Source organism: Eucyclogobius newberryi, unplaced genomic scaffold (genome assembly GCF_026437365.1).
Source record: "Eucyclogobius newberryi isolate DKJ021-1_F unplaced genomic scaffold, fEucNew1.0.hap1 SCAF_2, whole genome shotgun sequence".
Lineage (NCBI taxonomy): Eukaryota > Metazoa > Chordata > Actinopteri > Gobiiformes > Gobiidae > Eucyclogobius > Eucyclogobius newberryi.
In genome coordinates, this window is record NW_027315834.1 from 21,080,496 (window position 1) to 21,103,980 (window position 23,485).

General features: G+C 41.9%; 2 protein-coding genes across 2 annotated transcripts; one reads left to right on the forward strand and one right to left on the reverse strand.

The window, feature by feature from the left end:
• Positions 1–6,950: 6,950 nt before the first annotated feature.
• On the forward strand, positions 6,951–14,561 carry lhx5 (LIM homeobox 5). The gene is made up of 5 exons (XM_072454366.1): positions 6,951–7,521; positions 8,723–8,946; positions 9,449–9,726; positions 11,205–11,370; positions 12,810–14,561. Exons 1-5 carry the CDS (start codon positions 7,349–7,351, stop codon positions 13,145–13,147), a joined length of 1,179 nt encoding a protein of 392 aa, XP_072310467.1. The 5' UTR covers positions 6,951–7,348; the 3' UTR covers positions 13,148–14,561.
• Positions 14,562–21,933: 7,372 nt separating this feature from the next.
• LOC140368035 (beta-1,3-galactosyl-O-glycosyl-glycoprotein beta-1,6-N-acetylglucosaminyltransferase 4-like) lies at positions 21,934–23,251 on the reverse strand. The gene has a single exon (XM_072454877.1). The coding sequence runs from the start codon at positions 23,249–23,251 to the stop codon at positions 21,971–21,973; it is 1,281 nt and encodes a 426-aa protein (XP_072310978.1). The 3' UTR covers positions 21,934–21,970.
• Positions 23,252–23,485: the final 234 nt, after the last annotated feature.

Sequence of the window (23,485 nt, forward strand, 5' to 3'; positions counted from 1 at the left end):
CAATACAAATTTCTCTAATGTCATAATGAATATGGTTTCTAGGACCTCAGAAGGAACTTTCAGATCTCCTCTCAGTGGAGCCGTTTAGAGCTTGCATTTTATAGATTTTGAATGTTACAGAGACATTCCCTGCGTTCAATTCCTGGTGCTTTCCTGGTTACTCTCTGCATCCCCTTAACTAAAAGCACCTTCCATCCATCGCTCGGTCCATTAGTGCTGCAGATGGAGGAGGCTGGTCCTGCGGGCTGTGTGCGACCCTACTCTGATTAATAGAGTAGGTGAGGGCAAAGGTGCGATGCACACCCCCATTCATTAGCTCATTAGGATGGCCCACAGTAGAAGGTGATCTGCCTCATTATATCTCAATGACAGGGGCTGAACTCCACACACCAGCAGCCATTCACTCAGGTTTTTATTCTTTAAACTAGCCACGTCCCCTCCGCCATCTTTTTTACACCTTTCCATAAAAAAGTCACACCACTTTGCACACAGGTTGACTGCAGCAAGAAATCTATTCCTGATATTCCCATCTCCTACCTGTGCTGCAGTGGTTTCAGTCTGCATGAGTTGTTTTGGCAGTTAGGTGCATCTAGTTTTTGTTCTCTCAAATATGAGGCATACATTACCTGAAGCTGTAAGTTTAATTCAATTTAATTGATTCAGAATGCAAAATTCCTAAAGAACATTTCACTCTCTTGTAATGAATCTTAAAGAAGACACATTATACTTTTGCCTGGTATATTTTTAAATCTATGACTACTGCAGATCATTATTTTAGGTGTGTGTGTGCGTGTGTGCGCGTGTCCGCGCGTGCATGTGTGTGCGTTTGTGTGTGCGCGTGTGTGCGCTTGTGTGCGCGTGTGTGCGCGTGTGTGCGCGTGTGTGCGCGTGTGTGCGCGTGTGTGCGCGTGTGTGCGCGTGTGTGCGCGTGCATGTGTGTGTGCGTGTGTGCGCGTGGAGTTTTTGAAGCAGTGGCATAATGGTTAAATATCTTAACTTTGTTAAAGCGAAAATCTATTTGCATAATACTATGTCTGCTTTAATAATTAATTAGATTTATAGAGAGCCTTTCTGGACATTCACCACATCACACCCATCCTCCAACAATGTCATTGTTTCCCCATAAAACAAAGGATTAACTTCAAAATTCTCCTCACCACTTTCAAAGCCATCCATAACTCTCTCTCGCTCCCTCTCTCTCTCTCTCGCTCCCTTTCGCACTCTCTCTCTCTCTCTCACACTCTCTCGCTCCCTCTCTCTCTCTCTCTCCCTCTCTCTCTCTCTCTCTCTCTCTCGCTCTCTCTCTCGCTCCCTCTCGCTCCCTCTCGCTCCCTATCGCTCCCTTTCGCACTCTCTCGCTCTCTCTCGCTCTCTCTCGCTCTCTCTCGCTCTCTCGCTCCCTCTTGCTCCCTCTCTCTCTCTCTCTCGCTCTCTCTCTCTCGCTCCCTCTCGCTCCCTCTCTCTCTCTCTCGCTCTCTCTCGCTCTCTCTCGCTCGCTCTCTCTCGCTCTCTCTCGCTCCCTCTCGCTCTCTCTCGCTCCCTCTCGCTCCCTATCGCTCCCTCTCGCACTCTCTCGCTCTCTCTCGCTCTCTCTCGTTCCCTCTCGCTCTCTCTCGCTCTCTCTCGCTCTCTCTCGCTCCCTCTCTCTCGCTCCCTCTCGCTCCCTCTCGCACTCTCTCGCTCTCTCTCGCTCTCTCTCGTTCCCTCTCGCTCTCTCTCGCTCTCTCTCGCTCCCTCTCGCTCTCTCTCGCTCTCTCTCGCTCTCTCTCGCTCCCTCTCTCTCGCTCCCTCTCTCTCGCTCCCTCTCGCTCCCTCTCGCTCTCTCTCGCTCGCTCTCTCTCGCTCTCTCTCGCTCCCTCTCGCTCTCTCTCGTTCCCTCTCGCTCTCTCGCTCTCTCTCGCTCTCTCTCGCTCTCTCTCGCTCCCTCTCTCTCGCTCTCTCTCGCTCTCTCTCGCTCCCTCTCGCTCCCTCTCTCTCGCTCCCTCTCGCTCCCTCTCGCACTCTCTCGCTCTCTCTCGCTCTCTCTCGCTCTCTCTCGCTCCCTCTCGCTCTCTCTCTCGCTCTCTCTCGCTCCCTCTCGCTCTCTCTCTCGCTCTCTCTCGCTCCCTCTCGCTCCCTCTCTCTCTCTCCCTCTCGCTCCCTCTCTCTCGCTCCCTCTCGCTCCCTCTCGCACTCTCTCGCTCCCTCTCGCTCTCTCTCGCTCTCTCTCGCTCCCTCTCGCTCTCTCTCTCGCTCTCTCTCGCTCCCTCTCGCTCTCTCTCGCTCTCTCTCGCTCCCTCTCTCTCGCTCCCTCTCGCTCCCTCTCGCACTCTCTCGCTCCCTCTCGCTCTCTCTCGCTCTCTCTCGCTCCCTCTCGCTCTCTCTCTCGCTCTCTCTCGCTCCCTCTCGCTCTCTCTCTCGCTCTCTCTCTCGCTCTCGCTCCCTCTCTCTCTCGCTCTCTCTCGCTCCCTCTCGCTCCCTCTCGCTCCCTCTCGCTCCCTCTCTCTCGCTCTCTCTCGCTCCCTCTCGCTCCCTCTCGCTCCCTCTCTCTCGCTCTCTCTCCCTCTCGCTCCCTCTCTCTCGCTCTCTCTCGCTCCCTCTCGCTCCCTCTCGCTCCCTCTCGCTCGCTCTCTCTCGCTCCCTCTCGCTCTCTCTCGCTCCCTCTCTCTCGCTCTCTCTCGCTCTCTCTCGCTCCCTCTCGCTCCCTCTCGCTCCCTCTCGCTCCCTCTCTCTCGCTCTCTCTCGCTCCCTCTCGCTCCCTCTCGCTCCCTCTCTCTCGCTCTCTCTCGCTCCCTCTCTCTCGCTCTCTCTCGCTCCATCTCGCTCCCTCTCTCTCGCTCTCTCTCGCTCTCTCTCGCTCCCTCTCGCTCCCTCTCGCTCCCTCTCTCTCGCTCCCTCTCGCTCCCTCTCGCTCCCTCTCGCTCCCTCTCTCTCGCTCCCTCTCGCTCCCTCTCTCTCGCTCTCTCTCGCTCCCTCTCACTCCCTCTCGCTCCCTCTCTCTCGCTCCCTCTCGCTCCCTCTCGCTCCCTCTCGCTCCCTCTCTCTCGCTCCCTCTCTCTCGCTCCCTCTCGCTCCCTCTCTCTCGCTCTCTCTCGCTCCCTCTCGCTCCCTCTCGCTCCCTCTGTCTCGCTCTCTCTCGCTCTCTCTCGCTCCCTCTCGCTCTTCCTCTTCTCTTCAGCCCCTCTGGTCCTCAGCTCTGGAACTCTCTCATTCCTGACCTGGACATAGACTCCCTTTCTCTCTTTCTTCAAATCCAGACTCAAAACTCAACTGTACATGCAGTTCTGCACCACAAAACTCATTCGCTCTCACGCCGTCATTCAGGTTTGCATTGTGTGTTTTATGTTGTTGTGTTTAATATTTTTTAAACTTAGTCTCCTTAACTAGTGTCCTTTAGTGTTTTGAAATGCGCTTACAAATAAACTGAATAATAATGATAATAACAACAATGATAACAATATTGCTAGAAAATAAATAATAATAATAGTTGTACAGAAACAGGCTGGAGGCCCCAAGGACAAAGTGGGAAACACCTCCAAAGGTGGTGGAGAATGACTGAGCCAAGGTCCTCTGGGACTTCAGATACAGACAGACCGAATTATAATGGTGAACCAACCGGACATAGTGGTGGTCGACAAGGGTCAGAGGAAAGCTGTGGTGGTCGGAGCACTTGAGGCAGTGACCCCCAAACTGGAGGAATGGCTTGAGCAGATCCAAGGAAAAACATCAGACATCTCGGTCCAGAAAAGTGCAGTGCTAGGAACAGCAAAGATACTGCACAAAACCCTAGTATAGTATATGTATATATATAGAGTAGTAAACACACATATATAGGATATAGGATACACATTTATGAAACTGGAGGCTGGCTGCAGTGAGATAGAGGTGTTGGTGGGCTGAGCAGGACAAGACAGAGGCAGGGAGAGATAGAGGGGAAAGAGAAAGTCCCTGAGGCGTGTCCGGGGCCGTGATGGCTCCCCTGACAAGCTCCTCTGTAATGGTCTCTCTCTCTTTCTGAGTGCTGTGAAATTGCGGGCGGCGGTCTACAGCTGAGGACTCACAGGAGACAAACGGCCTTTTAATTCAGAGCGCAAGGAGGTGACAGAGAGGGAGGCCCTAAGGGAGGGCTACCAATCAGACATCCATCATACTAACCTCTCTCCTGGGACTGGCCATGCCAAAAAGGGGCCCTGGAGGTGGTCTCCAGCAGACATGTGTGTTAGGCGTATGCAGGCAGGTCACAATGTCGAGAGAGGGAGGCCTGCTCTGGTGTCCTGCCTGTCACTGTGGAGGGTCTGCAGGAAAGAAGACATGGGGACATTTGGGGCTAAGAGAGGCCTTGCTTTTTCTTACATAAAATACAACTTTTTATCCTATTTTCTTTTTATATTTTTTACTTGTTATTCAATAATATTCAGAGATTTTGCTCTGCATCTTTGTGTAATACATGTAATTATTATCTGTATTGTCTGTATAAAAAGTTGAAAGCTGGGGAGAAACAATTAAAATAATTTGGAGAGGCCTCGCAGTAAAGAAAGGGCATGTAATTTAGCAGTATATTACATAGGATTTCTCACGAATAAAAGAAAACAACAAGTCAATGTTTTAAAGGATTTATTAAGAAGTTTAGTTTTGTGAGGCTACCTGCAACAAAAGAGAACATGTATGTAACTGATCAATGCAACACAATTGAAATGTGAACTTACCTCATGTGTCACCTCATTTTAGGTGCTGGCCAAAAGAGTCCCCAGGGAGCCAGAGCACCTTAAGAAGGTTCCAGGGCAGAACATTGTGGGAAAATAGGAGGGGTGTTTAGGAGGGTAACTGTTTTAAGATATATCGTAAGGATAAAAATGTGTAAATTAAATAAAGAATATATTTTTGTATTGAAATTAAGTATATATATTGGCACTATTTTTCTACAGTTAGCTTTTATCTTTGCTGTTTAGAAAGATGATTAACTTACCTGGTCCTCAGATTGTAATGGTCCAATTAGCCCAGTGGCCTATAAAGATTGTCTGGTCGCAATTACTCGTGTGGTTGGTTCTGTGTGAACATGCTAAAGAATGCTGTGTTTTAAATCTCTTTTTTTTGTAAATAGTCGCTATAAATAAAATGCACTTGGGTCTGCACCATCTGAACTTGTCTCAGCTTTGCTCTGTCCTCGTCACAACCGCTAAGGTTGCTATTTATACATGAATAACAATTCAGAATAACATTCTGTGATTTACTGATGAGTTTCCAATTGGAATCTGGGCCTTTTCATCCATATTTCAAGCACTCAATTACAAAAGGCCATACTTTACCTTGTATAAAGATACAGAACGAATTATTTCAGTGTACGGTTTTCAAAGACCCAATAAAGACTGGATTTATCAACTGAGGCTGAATGAGTAGAATCCTAAATTGAGTTTCAAGGTTTGTATAGGTAGACTCATCTTCAGTTTTTATAATCATTACAACGTATCTTATTTTTTGTAGATGATGCCAGAATATTTGTATCTTCACTGTTGTGGCAGGGGGAGAATGTTGTAGTAATTAACAATTGGACTCCTTTTAATGCCTAAATGAACCTGTGACCCATACAGTTCGGGCAGAGAGACAGGACCTGAAAGGGATCATAAGAGTACTGATATCAAGGTAAAGCCTTGGAGTAAAATGTAAGCCACAGCTTGTATGGTACTGATCACTGTGTCATTGCGTTCCCAGATCTATTAAAGATTGTGTTTACAGAATATAATACTTTCTGTGATTATGATTCTTATTCAAACTCACCCGCCTGGTGCTGTCCTTGGTCCTCTGTGCTTACAGCTTTTAGCACCATGGACAGCTCCTATAGTCATCTTCACAGGTGAGTTTTTGCTGTGGCTTTGGTGCAAGCAGCAGAGCAAAATCAAAGCAAACTGGCTCTTTTATGTCTGGCCACAAAGAGACATGACTTAATTTAAACAGGGTAATGGGACACTGGCGCTTCCACAGGGTTATATTCCCACTGTATTATTTTTATACCTTGGGTTGTCTCACTCTTGCTTTGGGGCTTCAGGCTTTGAATTGGACACAAGATCTGAAATTTCTAGCCTTTACCTGTCCTCCCCAGGATGTATCTATCTGTCATAAAAAAGCATGAACCCAGATCACATGTGTTACAACAGCTCAATCCACAAGAAGGTTACTTTTGGGGTTTTACATACCACAATGTTAAAGGTTGATTATGACAGTGTTAGATTATATTTTATTTAACATCTAGAAACAATTTTAGAACAACTATTCTAATAATGCATTTGTCAAGTTTGCAACAGTTGAAACGGCATGTTGTTATCTTTTGTTTCTTAAGCTTCATTGTCCTCCAAATGTTATCTTGAGCGTCTCACTCAAATGAGCCACGTTTCACACCTGATGTCATTTAAATGAAGCATTAAATGGTCAGTTAATGCTTCCACACGTCCCCGGCTCGGCCACGACATAAATTAGCCCCGTGCTTGTTTGCTTAACAGCAACTAACAAAACGGGGCAGTTGGTAAATATTGAAATTTCTTTCGATTGGTGGCCACTGTGTTAAAGCACCGGGTGAGCGGGCTCACCCTATTGATGAGCTGCAACTAATCCATTGCATTTCCCGCAAAAAAGCTTTCTGCATGAGAAAAGCCCCCCGCCCCCCGGCTCACCTGCCAGCGGGGCCCCAAGCTGCAGCACGAGCCCTGTCCTGCTTGTTTTAATTCAGCGAAATAAGTGCGACAGTCCTGTTGTGTCCTTCTGTTTTTGTGTGGCCTGTCCACGTGTATTACGATTGCACTATTGCCACCCTTAATAGCGTCTGAGCTCTACTTTGAGTCCACAGCCATATTTTCAGGGGAGGAGATTCGGACTCGGGTCCACGCGGAGGCTGGGAGCGCGTAACCATGACAACTGTGCTCTGATTGGCTCGTGTTGCTAGAGAATTAAGCAGGACGTCACCCAGTGTGAGGCCTCCTCACACCGTAATAACTCTGGCACAGTGATGCGCAAGAAAGTGGCGACGCCGAGAACCACGTTGGGAAATGTGAGGAGTCTAAACAAAAAGGTGGTCAAACCACGAAGACATGATCCAATGAAAGCATTCTTTCAAAGTAAACGGGAAAACATGTGCGGTGCCATTTTTCTGAGCCGCTCGTATCTTCTTTCTACTTTCTCAGAGGATCTTGACAAGTGGTAAGACACGGACTTTCACGGACCGGACTATTTACGCCTCCACGAGTTGACACCGCTCTTGCTCGGCGGGTCTCGTTTCTTGAGTAGCAGACCAGGTATCAGCGCCAAAACGTTGTTCCGCGGAGATCCAGCTGGTGCCAGTCCGAGCAGCGCTGTCATCGGCGTCCTGCAGGCCGGGGTCATGATGGTCCATTGTGCCGGCTGCGAGCGGCCCATCCTGGACCGTTTTCTCCTTAATGTGCTGGACAGAGCTTGGCATGCCAAGTGCGTGCAGTGTTGCGAGTGCAACACCAACCTGACGGAAAAATGCTTCTCCAGGGACGGCAAGCTTTACTGTAAAATGGACTTCTTCAGGTAACTCAGTTTTGAAGTTGCGAATCCTTTTTGTGCATTGCTTTTAACTTTTTATTGTCAGACACAGTCTTAAGTTACTATTTGATTGAATATTATTCTGTTGTAGGAGTGCTTGATTAAAAGCAAGTAATGGCTCAAATATTTAAATTCACAGTATGGGCTATCAGTTTAAAAGAAGTTCAAACCAGACTAAAGCAAGTGTGGACAATTGGTTTTAGGCCTCTTTGCGCGCTGGTAAGATAGATTGTTGCTCTTCGGTTCTATATTCTCTATTTCAAGTGTAATAATTAAGCCCAATCAACACAACCAATACTCAACTCAATATGGCCAAAGAAAAAGCAAAATGTGAAAAGAATTTGTGGCCATATTATATTGGTGTTTTCAGATGTTTCAGCTTGGGCTGACATTATGCGCAAAGGCTTTGTTGGGACATCCATTACTCTGGCCCTTATTTTAGCTTTAAGTCCCATCCAGCTCTGGGTCTCAATTGTGACACATTAGCAGGGCAAAACAGTAAGCTAATCGCCTACATGTGTCCATTTGTTGTGTAAGTACCGTGAGGCCCTATGGGAGGATAGAAACATGCATGTGAAAAGGGACAGTAGAGTGATAGCAAAGCAATTGTGATGACAAGCTCACATTAGAGTAAAGACAATAGCGCACAAAAGCAACGCTTGCGTTCACCTGATGCTTAAGCAGCGCCCTGTGGTCACAGCCAAGTCCAGCTGTGAGCCTCAGCTCCTGTAACCGCACACTGGACATTCATCTGGATCCATCACAAACCTCTCATGCTTCGCCAATGAGGAGCACAGTTTGTGCGCCCCAGACTTGAGTGTGTACCCGCCACTTAAAAAGACTGAATATGGATTATGAGCAGATTTTCACGCGCCTAGATGCTCCTGCTCTGCCTAATCCCATAATATATCCGTAGCTACAATATGTTGATTGTCACTAATTCGTTTAGCGTGGGGTTATTGTTAAAACATCTCCATCAAAAAAGCTTGGCTATTAGTTTTCCATGAACATCTTGGATAATTAATAAATGTTTTCCATGTACAATTATTGCAATTTTGGGTAATAACAAATATAATACAATTTTATATTATATTATCTTATATTATTTTATTTCTATTATTTCATATTATATATTTGGCCGTGGTGAACAGTAACTAGCTTAATGCTGTTGTCTTTTTCCCGGCAGGCGCTTCGGGACAAAGTGCGCAGGTTGTCTGCAGGGAATCTCGCCAAACGACCTTGTGCGTAAAGCGCGAAGCAAAGTGTTTCACCTGAACTGCTTCACGTGCATGGTTTGCAACAAGCAGCTGTCCACGGGAGAGGAGCTATATGTCATCGATGAAAACAAGTTTGTGTGCAAAGAAGATTATCTGACTTCCGGAGCTATCAAGGAGGTCAGCCTTAATTCAGGTATAAATTGGGAGATTTTACGTTTCAGTTAAAAAAAAAAAAAACACACACACACACGTTTTATTACCTATACAACAAATAAAAATTGAGCCATGGATACAGTTAATGAATTGAAGCTGGGTAGTAAACGAAATTGTTAGACAAGGCGAGGCCCTCTGCAAATTCTGCCATTTTATTAACACAACGTTACAAAAGCCAACAATTAATTGATATTTCCCCCCTCAATACACTCAACTCTTAATTTGTTGTTGCTAGTCTGTTAAGCGGGTCTTAGCCAAATAAAGAGCTTGCATAAAAGTTTCCCAGAGCCGTTTCCTGCTATGTTTTCCTTTATTTTATTGTATTACCAATGACGCAACATATCCCAAAGTCTATAATTTGATCACACATTTTAATCATCCCAATTAATAAGATAACTAATTATTTTTTTTTTATTTACTTTTTGTATTGATCAGTTATGTTTGGTGTGCGTCTCGTGATTCTTGTGTGCTTGTGTTCACAGTGTCTTCGTGCACGGATAGAAGTTTATCACCGGATCTTGTGGATCCAATTCAAGATGACATCAAAGAAACGGACAACTCCACGTCCTCGGACAAAGAGACCAACAACATCGAAAACGAAGAGCAGAGTTCTGGAACAAAGCGGCGCGGTCCGCGGACAACCATCAAGGCCAAGCAGCTCGAGACGCTTAAGGCCGCCTTCGTGGCCACGCCGAAACCCACGCGCCACATACGCGAGCAGCTCGCACAGGAAACGGGCCTCAACATGCGCGTGATCCAGGTGAGCGCCTCGGACCCTCGAAGCGAAAACGTGCTTTGTATTTTAGTTTTAGTTTTTTTACGGAATCAAACGTTTATCAGAATCATAGTGGCCACGTCACAAACACGTCGTCGTTCCAACTGTTTATGATATGCATGCAATAGTTTGTAATATTATTGTATTTTATTTTAATTTCCGTAGTGGCTTAATGCCAAACACATAAGTGACTGTTGATCTGAGATGTGCATAATTTCCCTCTGATATCAAGCTAATCCAATGACATGCACAACATTTAGTGAGTAGAGGATCTGTTGTGTTTTGCCTTGGGCTTCAGTGTTTACGCCTTAACCAAGTGACCACTGCCTTTCTATTCTCTCAAACACATCGCGTCAATGCTCAGACTAACAGAGCTGCTGGTGTTTGGTTCAGACTGTGTCGGGATGATTAGCACCCGCTCTCCCAACTGTGATGTGGCTTTTTGTGCACTCACTGTAATTATCGCTGATTTCACAGATTTGCATAACACCCTCCCCTTTTCCCACCTCTCTTCTCTTACTCACTTACAGTCCCCCCCCCTTCCCCCTCGGAGTGATGATTCAGTCTTGGCCCCCCTAAATACTAACCAACCCCCTGCCTGAGGTGCATCCACTCTGCCTCATCAGTTCATGCACCAATCAGTCAATCAATCAATATATCAGATGCCCACCCCTCCATCTGCTACTCCACCGCTAAATAAGGCTGGGCCAAAATGAAGGCAGTCTTTGTGAAATACCACTGCTGTGGATGCAGGAAACCCCGTGAGGTGCTTCCAGACGCTTGAGTGTGTAATCCCTAAGCAATGCTCTCTCGAGGGGAGCCAAAGCATTTCCATAAAAATGTAGCCTACAGTTAGACAATTGTTCTCTCATAAGCAGGTGTCGCCATGCTGCCTGAGTACAGAGAGCGCTGCTGAGTGGTTTATAGGTGTTTTGTGCTGTTGTTGTCTGTGTATGTTTTTCATAAATCTACAGCACAGTGGGATACATGCCTTTGGTGTAGCCTGGGCTATAGTGTGAACATGCATCATTATGCAGCAAGCTGAAGCTGAAGTGTAATGTATTTACAATGCACATAAATTCTTCCATGTGGTGCAAAAAATACAGCTTTGTTCCTTTTAAAAGAGTTTTATTCACATTTGTGATAAGCCTGTTTACGCTGCGATTACAGCATCTATTTGAACTTTTATATTCTACCTAATACAGTAATCCCATCATTCTACAGGCGAAGCCCCTCAGACACCAAGAAATAGTTTGGAATAAAATAAGATCCACACATAATCTATTACAGATGCTTAATTTCAGTTTTTTGCCCCCTTAAAAAACCTCATGGGGTAATTCCTCTTAATAAATTCATTTCAAATGAATGAATTTATTTTCTCTGGATTTAAATACTCCAATAAAAAAATCACAATATTATATTTGATTGACTGACTTGCTTACTTACTTTTGCATTGTTTGCAGGTTTGGTTTCAAAACAGAAGATCGAAAGAGCGGAGAATGAAGCAGCTGAGTGCCTTGGGGGCTCGGAGGCATGCGTTTTTCCGGGGCCCCAGGCGAATGAGGCCCCTGGGTGGGAGGATAGAGGACGCAGACATCTTGGGACCTGGGACTTACAGCTATTATGGAGGTAGGAAAATGTTGTTTTCAAAAATAAATAAATAAACCTATGTATAACCAAAAGTGGTTTTATTTATAATATCTGAGACTCAAAATAGTATAAAACAATATGGTATTCAAGTCAACATTATTTGACATTTATTTATTAAGAGAAATTACTCTTTGACACGAGTTGTCTCATTTTATATAATCTCATCTCAACATATGCCTGAATAGATTAAACAATTGTAATCTATTGCCATTGCATTTAAAAGGTATCAAGCCTAGTTACACGGTTCACCACATGATTGGACAACTCCTGAAATTATCTCGTGATGTTTCCCTATTAACACAACTTCCAACAAGTATGTGTTCACGCTGATTCATTGCACAAAATAATTTCTTACTAAACTAACTAACTAACGAACTGTATTTCTTTCCCTTTTTAAATAAGTAAACATTGCTAAAGATATTGTCAAAATCAGTTGTGTCAATTGTGTTGCTCAATAAATGTCACTAAGTACAATAGAATTAGTTATATAATTCTAAGGTTATAATTATCTAATTATATTATTGTGCCTGGTTTATTCGACACCTCTTCAAGATACAACTGTTTTTCAGCAACCTCTTTGACCACCAGCTCACACACATATCCAGGGGTTTCAGAGGGATGAAAAATTAGCACCGTTGCCCAATTAAAAATATTTGTTTATTCATTTAACGGTAAAAAGTGCCTCAAATGGCGTCTATAAACAGAGAGCTGGAACACAACAACAGACAATGACACAAGACTCAGACTGGTTAGCACCGGAGCGGCCTAAAACTTTCAGGTTTGTGACAGCGAATGCTTCTCCACTGAGCCACAGAAAAAGGCCTGACCAAGGTTAACAGAAGGAAGTGGGAGGGAGCATGGGACCAAATCATGCACATTATTTTTTTGTTGAATGTTTAATCTCAAAAGAAGAAAGCAAAGAGTAATTACAAAACAATGTGTTAAATTGTAATTCCACGCAATAGAACCTATGTAATATGTATCAAATGTTGCTCTAGCCTGAGAGTTAAATTCACATGAATGTATGAACTTAACATGAACGTATTAAACTTCACGTGTTTTTAAATTATATTTTTTTGTGTTTATTATGTTATAGCATATGAGAATATAATTATTTTTTTAAAAAAGGCAACCAAGCAAAAAAATAATACTGTTCAGTTCTGATTCTGTACATCCACAAGAGAAGTTTCCACACCTTGAAACAAGCTAGATAAATATGGGGTGCAAAATTGTGAAACTGGGGAATGGAGTTGTATTTTCAGTCAAATCGAGATAGAAATAGGACATGAGTGATTTCAGCAGTAAGGTAGCAGTGTTACAGCATGTTCCTATGATAGTTTTAATTATCAGTCTATGTGCTGTTTCATTTACAAGGACCAGTGGATGTATGACTGACACGTGCTTGTGTTTCTTCACAGAGTATCAAGGAGACTACTATGGTGCAGGGAATAACTTTGATTTCTTCCCACACGGCCCTCCTTCATCTCAAGCCCAGTCCCCTGCAGAATCCCCGTACATGTTAGCCTCTGGACCAGGCCCCATGGAGGGCTCGGGCCACCACCCCACAGATGATCAAAGGTTCACGGACATGATCTCCCACGCAGAGACGCCCAGTCCAGAGCCTGGTTTACAGACTGTTCCAGGAGAGGCCTACGGAGGCGGACCCAGCCCCCCTTTCTCTTTAGCCAATAACTCCAGCTACAGCGCCCCCATGTCCCACCAAGGCCAGGACATGGGAGAAACTGCAGCCTGGTAGTGGACTGGAGGGGCCTCGTGTAATTCAGGAGATGTACTTATACTAAATCCATATTCTGGAGTAATGTTGAGACTTCTACAAAGGACTGATTGTCAATGCTCACGTTTGGACTCAACTTCAAATGGGTCAGAGCAGCTTTTTGGGAAAAGTCTTTGACCTCGTGGATTACTGGACATGAAATCCAACAAATATTTCTGCAACTCCATCCAGCAAAGTGCCCTGGTTGCATCTGTGGTCACAAAGTAGAGAGAGAATGCCAAAGGGGACATCTTTACTCATCTTTTTTTCCTGAGCTTTATGAAAATATTCAAATACAAATTGAAAGCACGATTTTCTGTTCTTACAGCTCCTTCATTATTGCTAAGGTACAACTCTCAACACTCATCACAAACTCAGAACCAGAATACTTGCTTTAATAACTAAACACCAATGTGGCAATTAAAACAGACAAACACTGTAGACATGTTCTGGTTTAGGTCAATTGAGAGGTTTCTTTTTTTATTCACTGGACATACACATGTTTGGCATTGACGTGGTCTTACACAAGCCCTTTGTCTTTGCTCGGGTAATGCACTAAATGCATTCTTGATCAAAGCTTTAATAAAAAAAATGTATGTGCTATTATTCAAAACACGGACACAATTATAAAAACACTTGTACTCAGTGACTGTGGCACACATAAATCTCACACCCTTCCAGGCGGCCCTGATAGCTGCGCTCTGCGCGCTGCTTCACCTGACCTTCCTTTTGTTACTGTCCCTTTTAAAAAACATGTTTTAATGGAAATGATTTTCAAAAGAACATTGAACCTATAATGGAGAATCTCCTTCAACAGCTGAGGTCTCTTTCCTCTAAAGAGAGAAAACAAAAGAGGGGGCAGACAACATCTGTGACATTTCCACAGACTGCACTGAAGCACTCATTGCCATCTAGTGGCCATGCGTTAAACAGCATTCTATCTAAACTTCAGATGGAAATCTTTGTACTGCTGCGATCATCAGACACTTTATTTGCAAAATTGTTCACATAGATTACTCAAATGTTTCAGGGTTGAATGTGTCAGGGGTTAAAATTTTAAACTTTTAATGAGGCTACTGTAAAGGGCCACAGTATTTTCTTCAGAGTACAGTAAACAAATAGATCCACACAAGCCAAAAATAATAAAGATAAACCATTTATAATATGTACCAAACATTTATATTACATTTTTATTTTGCTTTGTAATGTCAGCTGAAAAGGTATTTCATCTAACACTCTCTCATGAGCTGGCTCTACTTGATAAGACCAACTGAGGCCATTTTTTATTGGTTGGGCGTTGTATCAGATCTTTCTGATGCAGGTACAATTATGTTTGAGTGTGTGTGTGTGTGTGTGTGTGTGTGTGTGTGTGTGTGCGTGCGTGCGTGCGTGCGTGCGTGCGTGCGTGCGTGCGTGCGTGCGTGAGTGTGCGTGAGTGTGTGCGTGTGCGCGCGTATGATGGAGTGTGTGTTCAATTAAAATAGAAGGGGGATGTGTGTATAATTTCTATGTATATAGCACTGGTAATAAAAACCTCTTACAACTCTTAAGACATGTCTGTTTTTATTAAAACACTACAGTGTGCTCACTGGAAATAACAACCTTTGATTAAGGCGTTGCACAGTTTCATAATTTTAACTGTAGTTGAAACGTCATATTTGATTTATATTGAAGTACATTTTGATAACAATAATAAAAATATGTTATGCTATTACGGTTGAAATATTTTCCTTTTGGTCCAATCCATGAGTTTTAAAGGGATGAAAATCTAACACAGTCACCTTAGAAATTAACAATTCAAAACAAAATATTGGACTATATCTTTCGGGGTTTCGGGGGACTGGAGCCTATGCCAGTGACTTTGGGCTAAAGGTGGGTTCACCCTGGAAAGGGGCCAGCTTGTACGAGTGTTGGGTGTAACTTAGTTCTAATACTTAATAATGTACTCAAATTGCAATTTTAAGTAACATTTGTGTGAAATACTTTGTCATTAAATTACAGCTACTAAAAAAATAAATGATTCTGATGTCAGATATAAAATCCTCAAAGGCAAATGTTAGCAAATTGTAGCCCATTTCTATTGTGTATGATATACCATTTGAAACTATTTACACAACTTTTTTGTTGTTTACCTCTGTTTGGATGTAAAAAAACAAAACGAAAGTGCATATTTAATGCACTTTCTATACAACATTAAGTAAATAAAGTAATCCTAAAGTAATGTAACTAGGAAACTTTCTTAAGACAATAACTAAGTGGTTTAGTTATTTGATATTATTATTATTATTATTAATAATAATAATAATGGTCGTATTTAGTAGTAAAGTTCAAAACATTTTCTCCAACACTCCCGATGAGATTAATCAGATTTTAAACTCATTTTATGTGTTACTGTTACACTCAAGCTATAGGTCTAGACGTTTCTCAAAATATGTTTTATTCAGTTACCTGTAGCCTATTATTTGGATCACAATTTTTTTGAATTTTTTTTATTGAGTACAAATTTAGGGCTGACACCAGATTTATGATTTTGAGTCGCCCTGTGTCTCTTTTGGGCTAAACCCTCCTCCCTTTGTTCCCCTCTTTATCCCCTCTCACTGTGGACCAGGTGGACTCGTTGTGGTCCAGGTCTGCAGTCATTTCCCCCCTGACTGGTTTTAATGTACAGCCTAATGTGCGCACACACCTTCAGACACACACTCACATGCTGAGGGGGATGTGGTGTGAGCCCCGGACAGTCCATTACAGAGAAGTGCTCCATCCTCTCTTATATATATTTATTTCTCCCTGTGTTTTCTCTCTGGAGTATTTTCCTTACTTCTTTTTTATTGTTCTTTATCTGAAGCCGGCCATTTCCAGCAGAGCATGTCTCACAAGGTGGAAAGAGAGAAGTGGGCAGGTTATTGGAAATTAGTCTGTACTCCATAAACAATCAGCAGTGGGTCCCTATACAAACACACCATTGCTTACACATACAGCATGTACTTAGCCTACACATGGAGAGGGAACTCCGGCCCTGGCAACCTTCACCTCCCGTTCACCAAGCATCTGGTTATCACAATCCGCTCTCACACACTGACGCATACATGGTGCATACTGAGGACCAGAGCAGACGCACAACACAATGCCATTAACATCAGTACTTTGGTAATGGATGTGTTTGCAGGGCTTCTCTGGGAGGAGAGAAGAGACCTGGTGTCGCGGTTATAAATCACCCACTTGCTTCCCATCCCCCATCACAACACATATAATATTGTTGCCAAACAAACACCAATGTGGGTACAAAAAATAGCCCAAACTCATGATGCATTTTCTCAGGTTTTAAACCGTTGCATATAATAATATATCTCACATGCATTGACATATTTTGGTTTATTTCATTTTGCAAATGTGTAGATGTCTAACGATTATTCTAACCTGTTGGTTACTACTTACTACTACTACTACTACTACTACTACTACTACTACTACTACTACTACTATTATTACTACTACTACTACTACTACTACTACTACTACTACTACTACTACTACTACTACTATTACTACTACTACTACTACTACTACTACTACTACTTCTACTACTACTACTACTACTAATAATAATTATTATTATTATAATTATACTTATAATAATGATACATCCAAAAAACATCTTGAAAATATCCACCATTCAGTATTCAATCAAAGTGACAATATGGGGCAAGAATTCTTCACAACAAATTGAAGCTGCAAGTTTCTCTCCTGAAAGAGATTTCGAAGCATATTTAGGCAATCCAGTGGATCACTATCAGATTGATTTGGAGCTTCAACAGCCTTCTCAAGGTTTACGAGAGTGATGGTTGCTATAAAATGATACGTGAAAACTGTAAACCATGAGCAGAAGCAGACGATGCAGCAGTCTGCAGTATGTATTAGGTGCATCTTAAGGATCCCTGACAAAGCATAATTGTATAGAGACCAAATGGTTAACTTAGGCAAATATTAGCAACAATAACATTTTGAAAAATTTATTAAGAATGAATGAAGACAAAGGAAAAGCAAAAGTTACAACTTTACACATACAGCATGTCAAAGGGATGTGACAATGTAATAACTTCTGTCAAGTATCACAGCTTCAACAACATTTTTCCCTCTATCTTCCCACTTCCCCTCTCTTTACAGCCCTCCTCCCTCCCGTCTCAAAGCTGTCACTGATACAATGACAAGTTTTGACAGCTTTGATACAAACAGAAAAAAGACACAAAAAAACAGGAATGGCCATAGACCATGGCAGCTCATCTAACAAATAACAACAGCGCCTTCATGTGGTTGCACGTCGCTACTGCAAACTGCTTGGACCCATAGCTTGGACAAACTAATAGCCACTGTGAAATCAGTAGACTCACAATGCTTGTTCTACCGAGGAAATTATTAGGAGTTCAATTATTGTCACACATCATCATTACAAATAAATGTAATAGTTCTAGTGCATTTAGAAATGTCAAAATTAGAAAGAGCTGATGTCCAAAAAGTCCGAGGTAATAATATCTTAAAGTAAATGGTTTCCACAGATGTAGTAGTGAAATTAACATAGACACACTGGCCTTTAGAGTATCCGCACTGAAGTTAATATTACAGTTTTGCATATTTATAGAAAGCTATCGTCTGAACTGAATTATATTTGAGGAAGTGTCTGGCATTGCCCAACCACCAAACAGTGTTTATGTATTCAAGTTGGCATCAGTTCATGGTGAGCACATTGGACGACTTATATGGAATCAAGGGCCAAAAAGAGTACACCGGGATTCATTATATTTCCATTATAAGATTTGATAAATAAGCAAGTAAAAAGTCCATGTAAATTAAAGAAAACATATGAATAGAACAAGCTACAACTATAGTGCAACATTTTGATGTATTTGAGCCTGAAATGAGCTTTACAGATCATATGGTGGGCTGTGTCCAGACCAGAGAGAGAATCGTCCTCATCAACTGATACAAACCACACTAAATCAAACTTGTTAACAGACAAGGTTACATCATAGGTTATTGGTATGAGTACACAACATGAGTTCAGACGTCCCAACATAAGAGTTTGAAGCTGTTTTCTGGAGCCTCTCATAACCTCGACCTGGGGCTGGGGGCCGCTTATATCTCTTGCACCAACATACACCATAAACGCACTCAAAATCTGACCCTTGCTTCACAATTCATGGAAAATAATTTGCCTATAATACTGTTCAAATAATGTGGAACCATGTTAAATTGAAAATGCATCAGAATACCGGAAATGACAAATGATTCAAATATTATTTTTTTTAAAAATCACCCATGAGAATGCTGATGAATAAATGGCATGCTTCTCTAGGAATCCTGAGTCAATTTATCTTCCTGATCTGCATATGCTCCACTTAATGACTAGAGTCAGCCTGCTTCAAGGTACAACGTGATTGTCAATAGCATGACAAAGTGAAGATTTGAAGATCTGTACTGTATTTGACTCTTGATAGAAAATCTACAAAATATAGGCAAACAGAATCCCTTTTTCCAGTCTACTCATTATAACCATAAATATTGTTATTTGTCAAATCTTAACTATTGTGTAATTTTTATGGATTTTGGCCCTTATTTAAAATATGGTTGTTAGATATTTTTTGGGGCTTTTGTCTAGGTCACATCTGCTGCTAATGCCCAACCAGAAAAATAATGTAGTTTAACCTGTCGTATAGAGCACTTTTTCAAATAGCCAACATGAACAAATAGTTTGTGGCAGCTTAGATTGATAAGAGAGAGAGCGACAAAGAGAGAACAGTTTGTTCTCTCTACTCTATTGTTCTCCTCTATTTGCACAAGTTCGATTGACTTCTCAATCTATATATTAACAATTACTTGAAATGTTCAGGATTTGTTTATCTGCATTACACTTAAGTAAGTAAGTAACAATGTGATGTAATTAACCATTTCAATGTTTTTGAATACATGTTTAGTTTCTTTTAGTTTCCCCACATATACGTATTTTTGCTATGACATTTTTAGTAGTAAAAATCAGAAAGGAGGTTATTGCCATTATCAATGAACAGGATTCAAAAACTAACTTACTTTAGCATTAAGCGGTAACATGCAACGACGAATAATAACCATAGAAAAATATATCAAAACGGCATGCATAAAACATTTGAATTTACAAATAAAAAATTAAATATATTTGGTCTGACTATATATATAATTTTCAGTTTCAAAGCCCTATTTGGCAACATACCACAACTTACCAAGCATTGACATAACTGCATGATGTCAATGTTTGGCTTAGGTGTGCTTCCTATTGCTCAACTAACACCTGATTACACTGGAATCAACTGTAGCTTTAAAGTGAACACACCTTGAAAAAAAATACTGTATGTATATACTGTAAGCATGAGGTTTAAAGGGTTGAGAGGCTGCTGAACCTGCTGTAGAAAATAAATAAAATCATATCCCCTCCATCTCAGTGTTACTAGAAATGTGTTTATTTTCCTCAAACTCATAATAATAATTATATGACCTAGTCAATGTATAAAGGCTTTCTGCTCCATGTAAGTATTGAGTCATAATTTAACAAAGAACTACCAGTAAACACTGTAAAGCATGGGATTTAGATAATACAGATAAAGTATATTAAATTAATTAATATTAAATTAAACACATAAAAAGTGTGATGGTTCAAACAAGTCTCTTAAACATGACCCAAAGATACAGTAGTTAATAAATAACTAAGCCTCGTAGAGCAGGTAACAGAACTAAGCTCTTGGAAGTCTATCTGGACCATAAATTGGTTGACAAAGGGAAGATAACCAAAAAGCAGGATGAAAGGAAACAGAGCCAAGAAGAAATGTAGTCTCTATCCCTTATGTTTCTGGACAGACACGAAAACTTAAATTCCATTTTCTTTTCTTTGTGTTTACTTTGAGACAAAAACTGGTTCATCATAAGGACAAGATTCTGTCACAAAAATAAAGCAATGAAGTGTACTCGATCCAATGCAGTGAAGAAAGGTGCAAAATGAGTTGGCTCTAGTGTCTAGGTGGTTTTAGGGTTATTTTTTGCATAGTGAGATCTAAAGCATTTTTAAAGCCCTGAACTTTGTCATTAAAGAATAATGCCAGTCATTACACTAGGATGTGGGAATTAGTTCTAACGGCAGCTGAGCTGGAGGGTTTGTTGATCTGTTTACTGTGGCAAACAGGACACGCGAGTTGTTACTGCAGCTTCCGATTATTTCAGAAAAATGTTCTTCCCGAGTTCTACATTAACATGAGGTTAAACAATTACAACCTCTCTCTGTAAGTCTCTTTTTGAACCTGGAGCTTTGACTTGGGCCATTTCCGTTCGGCCCTGCGGCACTCCCTTTTCTCTGCCCTGACCGAATCACCATTTCTCCACGGCTCCTTCTGCTTATTTTTAACCATTTTAGCCTTTATAGGGGCAATGGTGTCCAGAACATTCAAAACACTAGATGAAACAGAGTTCAACAAATCATTTACATTGGAGCATGAAACATTTTACAAGAGTGATGGTTTATCATGTGTCTCCTCCAAACAACTGCAGGACCAGCCGGTGGTTTGATAAAAACAAACATGTAAAAGATCATTAATCTCTAAAAACGATGGAGGAGGAATTATTCTCTCATTCCTCTCTTCTCTAAATATCCTTTTCAGGACCCTGTCCAGGCCCAGTCCAATGCCTCAGAGCAGGTTCTCTGTCTGCACCCTCTCTCCATTTCTCTTAAACAGCAGGTCTTCTCCTTTCTGGAATAGTTAGAAGTTCTCAATGTAGTGTAGTCTTCAAGGTGCACACTCTTTGGAGTGTTGCTGGGATAGTAACATATTGCGCCATCCCCGATTAGAGCAGCCTCAGTGACCTTGAAGTTTGACACAGATTCTCTCTGTGTCTGCAGACCTTTTACCACATCATGTATTACATTTTTATAGCTCGAGCTGATAGTCCATTAGAGGGCTGTAGGATACAAAGAAGAGCAGTCTCAAGTGAAACTATAAACTCCTTTTATCAGGAGGTCCCGCTTGGTGGGCAGGGCCTATTCAGACTCGATTTGCAGATTGAGAATGACTCTTGGATTAGAGTAAAAACCAGATGACTACAACTGAATATTTTTCTACAATTTATGGTTGAGGATATGGGAAGATCTTTAGCCACAGTAAGAAGATGCTCTCGATACCTGACAACCTGATCCACTGAATTTGTGGTAGAATTAGTTTCTCAACTAGACTACAGTTAGAACAACTTAGCAACTGCAGAAAGAAATATCTTGATGAGCTCCAGCTGAGGTGGAACAAAGCAGCCTGTATAGCTTTAAACTACAATAGAACATGTATAAAAACTGAATGCACTAAAGTCTGGGATGGCTAAAATATCAAGATTGGGCTTTAGCCTCATTACCTTTTGAACATGGAAAACTTTACAAACTTCAGTTTTGATTTTCCACTGGACATGCATCTGAAGGGTGTTTTTTTAGTTCACAGAACAAACACTAACTTAACTAAACAGAGCTTAACTAAACTAAAATGTTTAATCTGTCAGGAGTGTTCTATAAACAATGAGCTAAGCTGTAGCCAAGTTGCAGTTATTAATAAAGACATTTTAATTCCATTATTTATTGAACCATCATTTTATTCGAGGAAGTTCCTTGAGATAAAATATATTTCGATATATATGCATAATGATATGCAGCCACATACATTTCAGTGTCTTATACATTTCACATTTTCACAACTAATTTCACCTTTAAAAACAAAACAAATAAAGCTAACTAATTTAAAAACCCCTTTCTCAGTAACACACAGAGGAAGCAAGAGACTGAAATAACTTTTGCTTTTTCTGTAGATTCTCCTCGAGGCACTGAATAATAACAGGATCTATTTTGGGGTCAAATTTGTTAGCAAACCAGTGACCGTAGTTGAGAAGCCAGCGCATTTCCCCCACACCATAGATGCAAACGCTGCGTCTGTGGTCACCGGTGCATTGCGGGTACAAGCTGTCCTCAAGGTATGACCACTTGACCAGTCTCGTTTTGCTCATCAGATCAGTGACATCCGGCTGCGACCTGGAAACCTCGCCTGGTACACCTGGCAAACGCACAAGGGTCGCCCAGAAGTATTCGTCTGGGGAGTAAGTGTCCTCAGACCATGCTAGAAAATCTTTCACCACATCAGAGGATTGCATATACTCCACAAATTCCCTTGACAAGACAAAGTAAGCGCTGCCAGTAAACATTTCAATCCCATGAGGAGGAGGTTCCTTCTCTTTGTCTGTTCTGACAGGTATTTTTTGGTATTCAAAGTTGGCCTCTCTAATCTCATGGTGGTACTTGTATCTTTCACTCTTTGAATGAGTAGGTCTGCTCGTCTCTAACATGTTTCCACCATTTAATTTAATTAGTTCGGACACTAATTCAATATTGGATCTGAGGGGGAGGTCCTGTCCACAAAGATTGATAATGTACTTCCACTTAACTTCTGATTTCAAAAGGTCTGATATACAATGCATATCTGCCTTTAGTCGAGAAATGCTGGCATAGAAGACCGATTCTCTTTTTGAAGCAATGAAGACATTTGGCAAACACTGGGCCAAGCTTTCCATTGCTGAACGGAACTTATCTGACGACTTTGCATCATAGTGAATACAGAAAATATTACTTTGAGTATATAAAGTTTTGATAAGTCTCTCCACCATCCCTGCGTCTTTATGGACAACTAACGAATAAGCCAATGGGAAGTGTTTCTCCTCCTGTGACATGCATACGTCGTTATAGCCTCTAGACGCGAGAAAAACGCCGCAGTTTGACGTGAGATTAACCAGACTCTCGTCCAACTCCTCCACAACTTGTTTTCTTAGAGCCAAAGCTCTTCCCACTTCCACAGGGTCCATGTCGTATATTGCAGAGCAGTCCACGTTGAACCGGTGAAACGTCTCCGTGTGGTTCAGTTGTGCGCCCGCGCTAGTGACGGGATCCACGCGGCTGTCCCTTACCGTCAGCCGCACGATGCTCAGGACCAGGAAGGAGAACAGACATGTCAGGGCGCTCCTCCCTGTTCTCGTGAACTTGGCCATTCTTCAAAACATTCAAAATCAGACCCGTTAACAAATTGAAACATAATCAGGTGCGAAGCGCAACTCTGTGGGAAAATAGAAAAGTGGAACTTACTCTATTAACAAAGCTGATTTCCATTTAGTTTGTCCAAGTTCGAAAACTGCATTAACTACAAAACCTTTCACAGTGCCACACTAATGACGTTCCAGACCAACTCAAACCAAACTGTTCAACAAAGTGCGTCAAAATTGCGC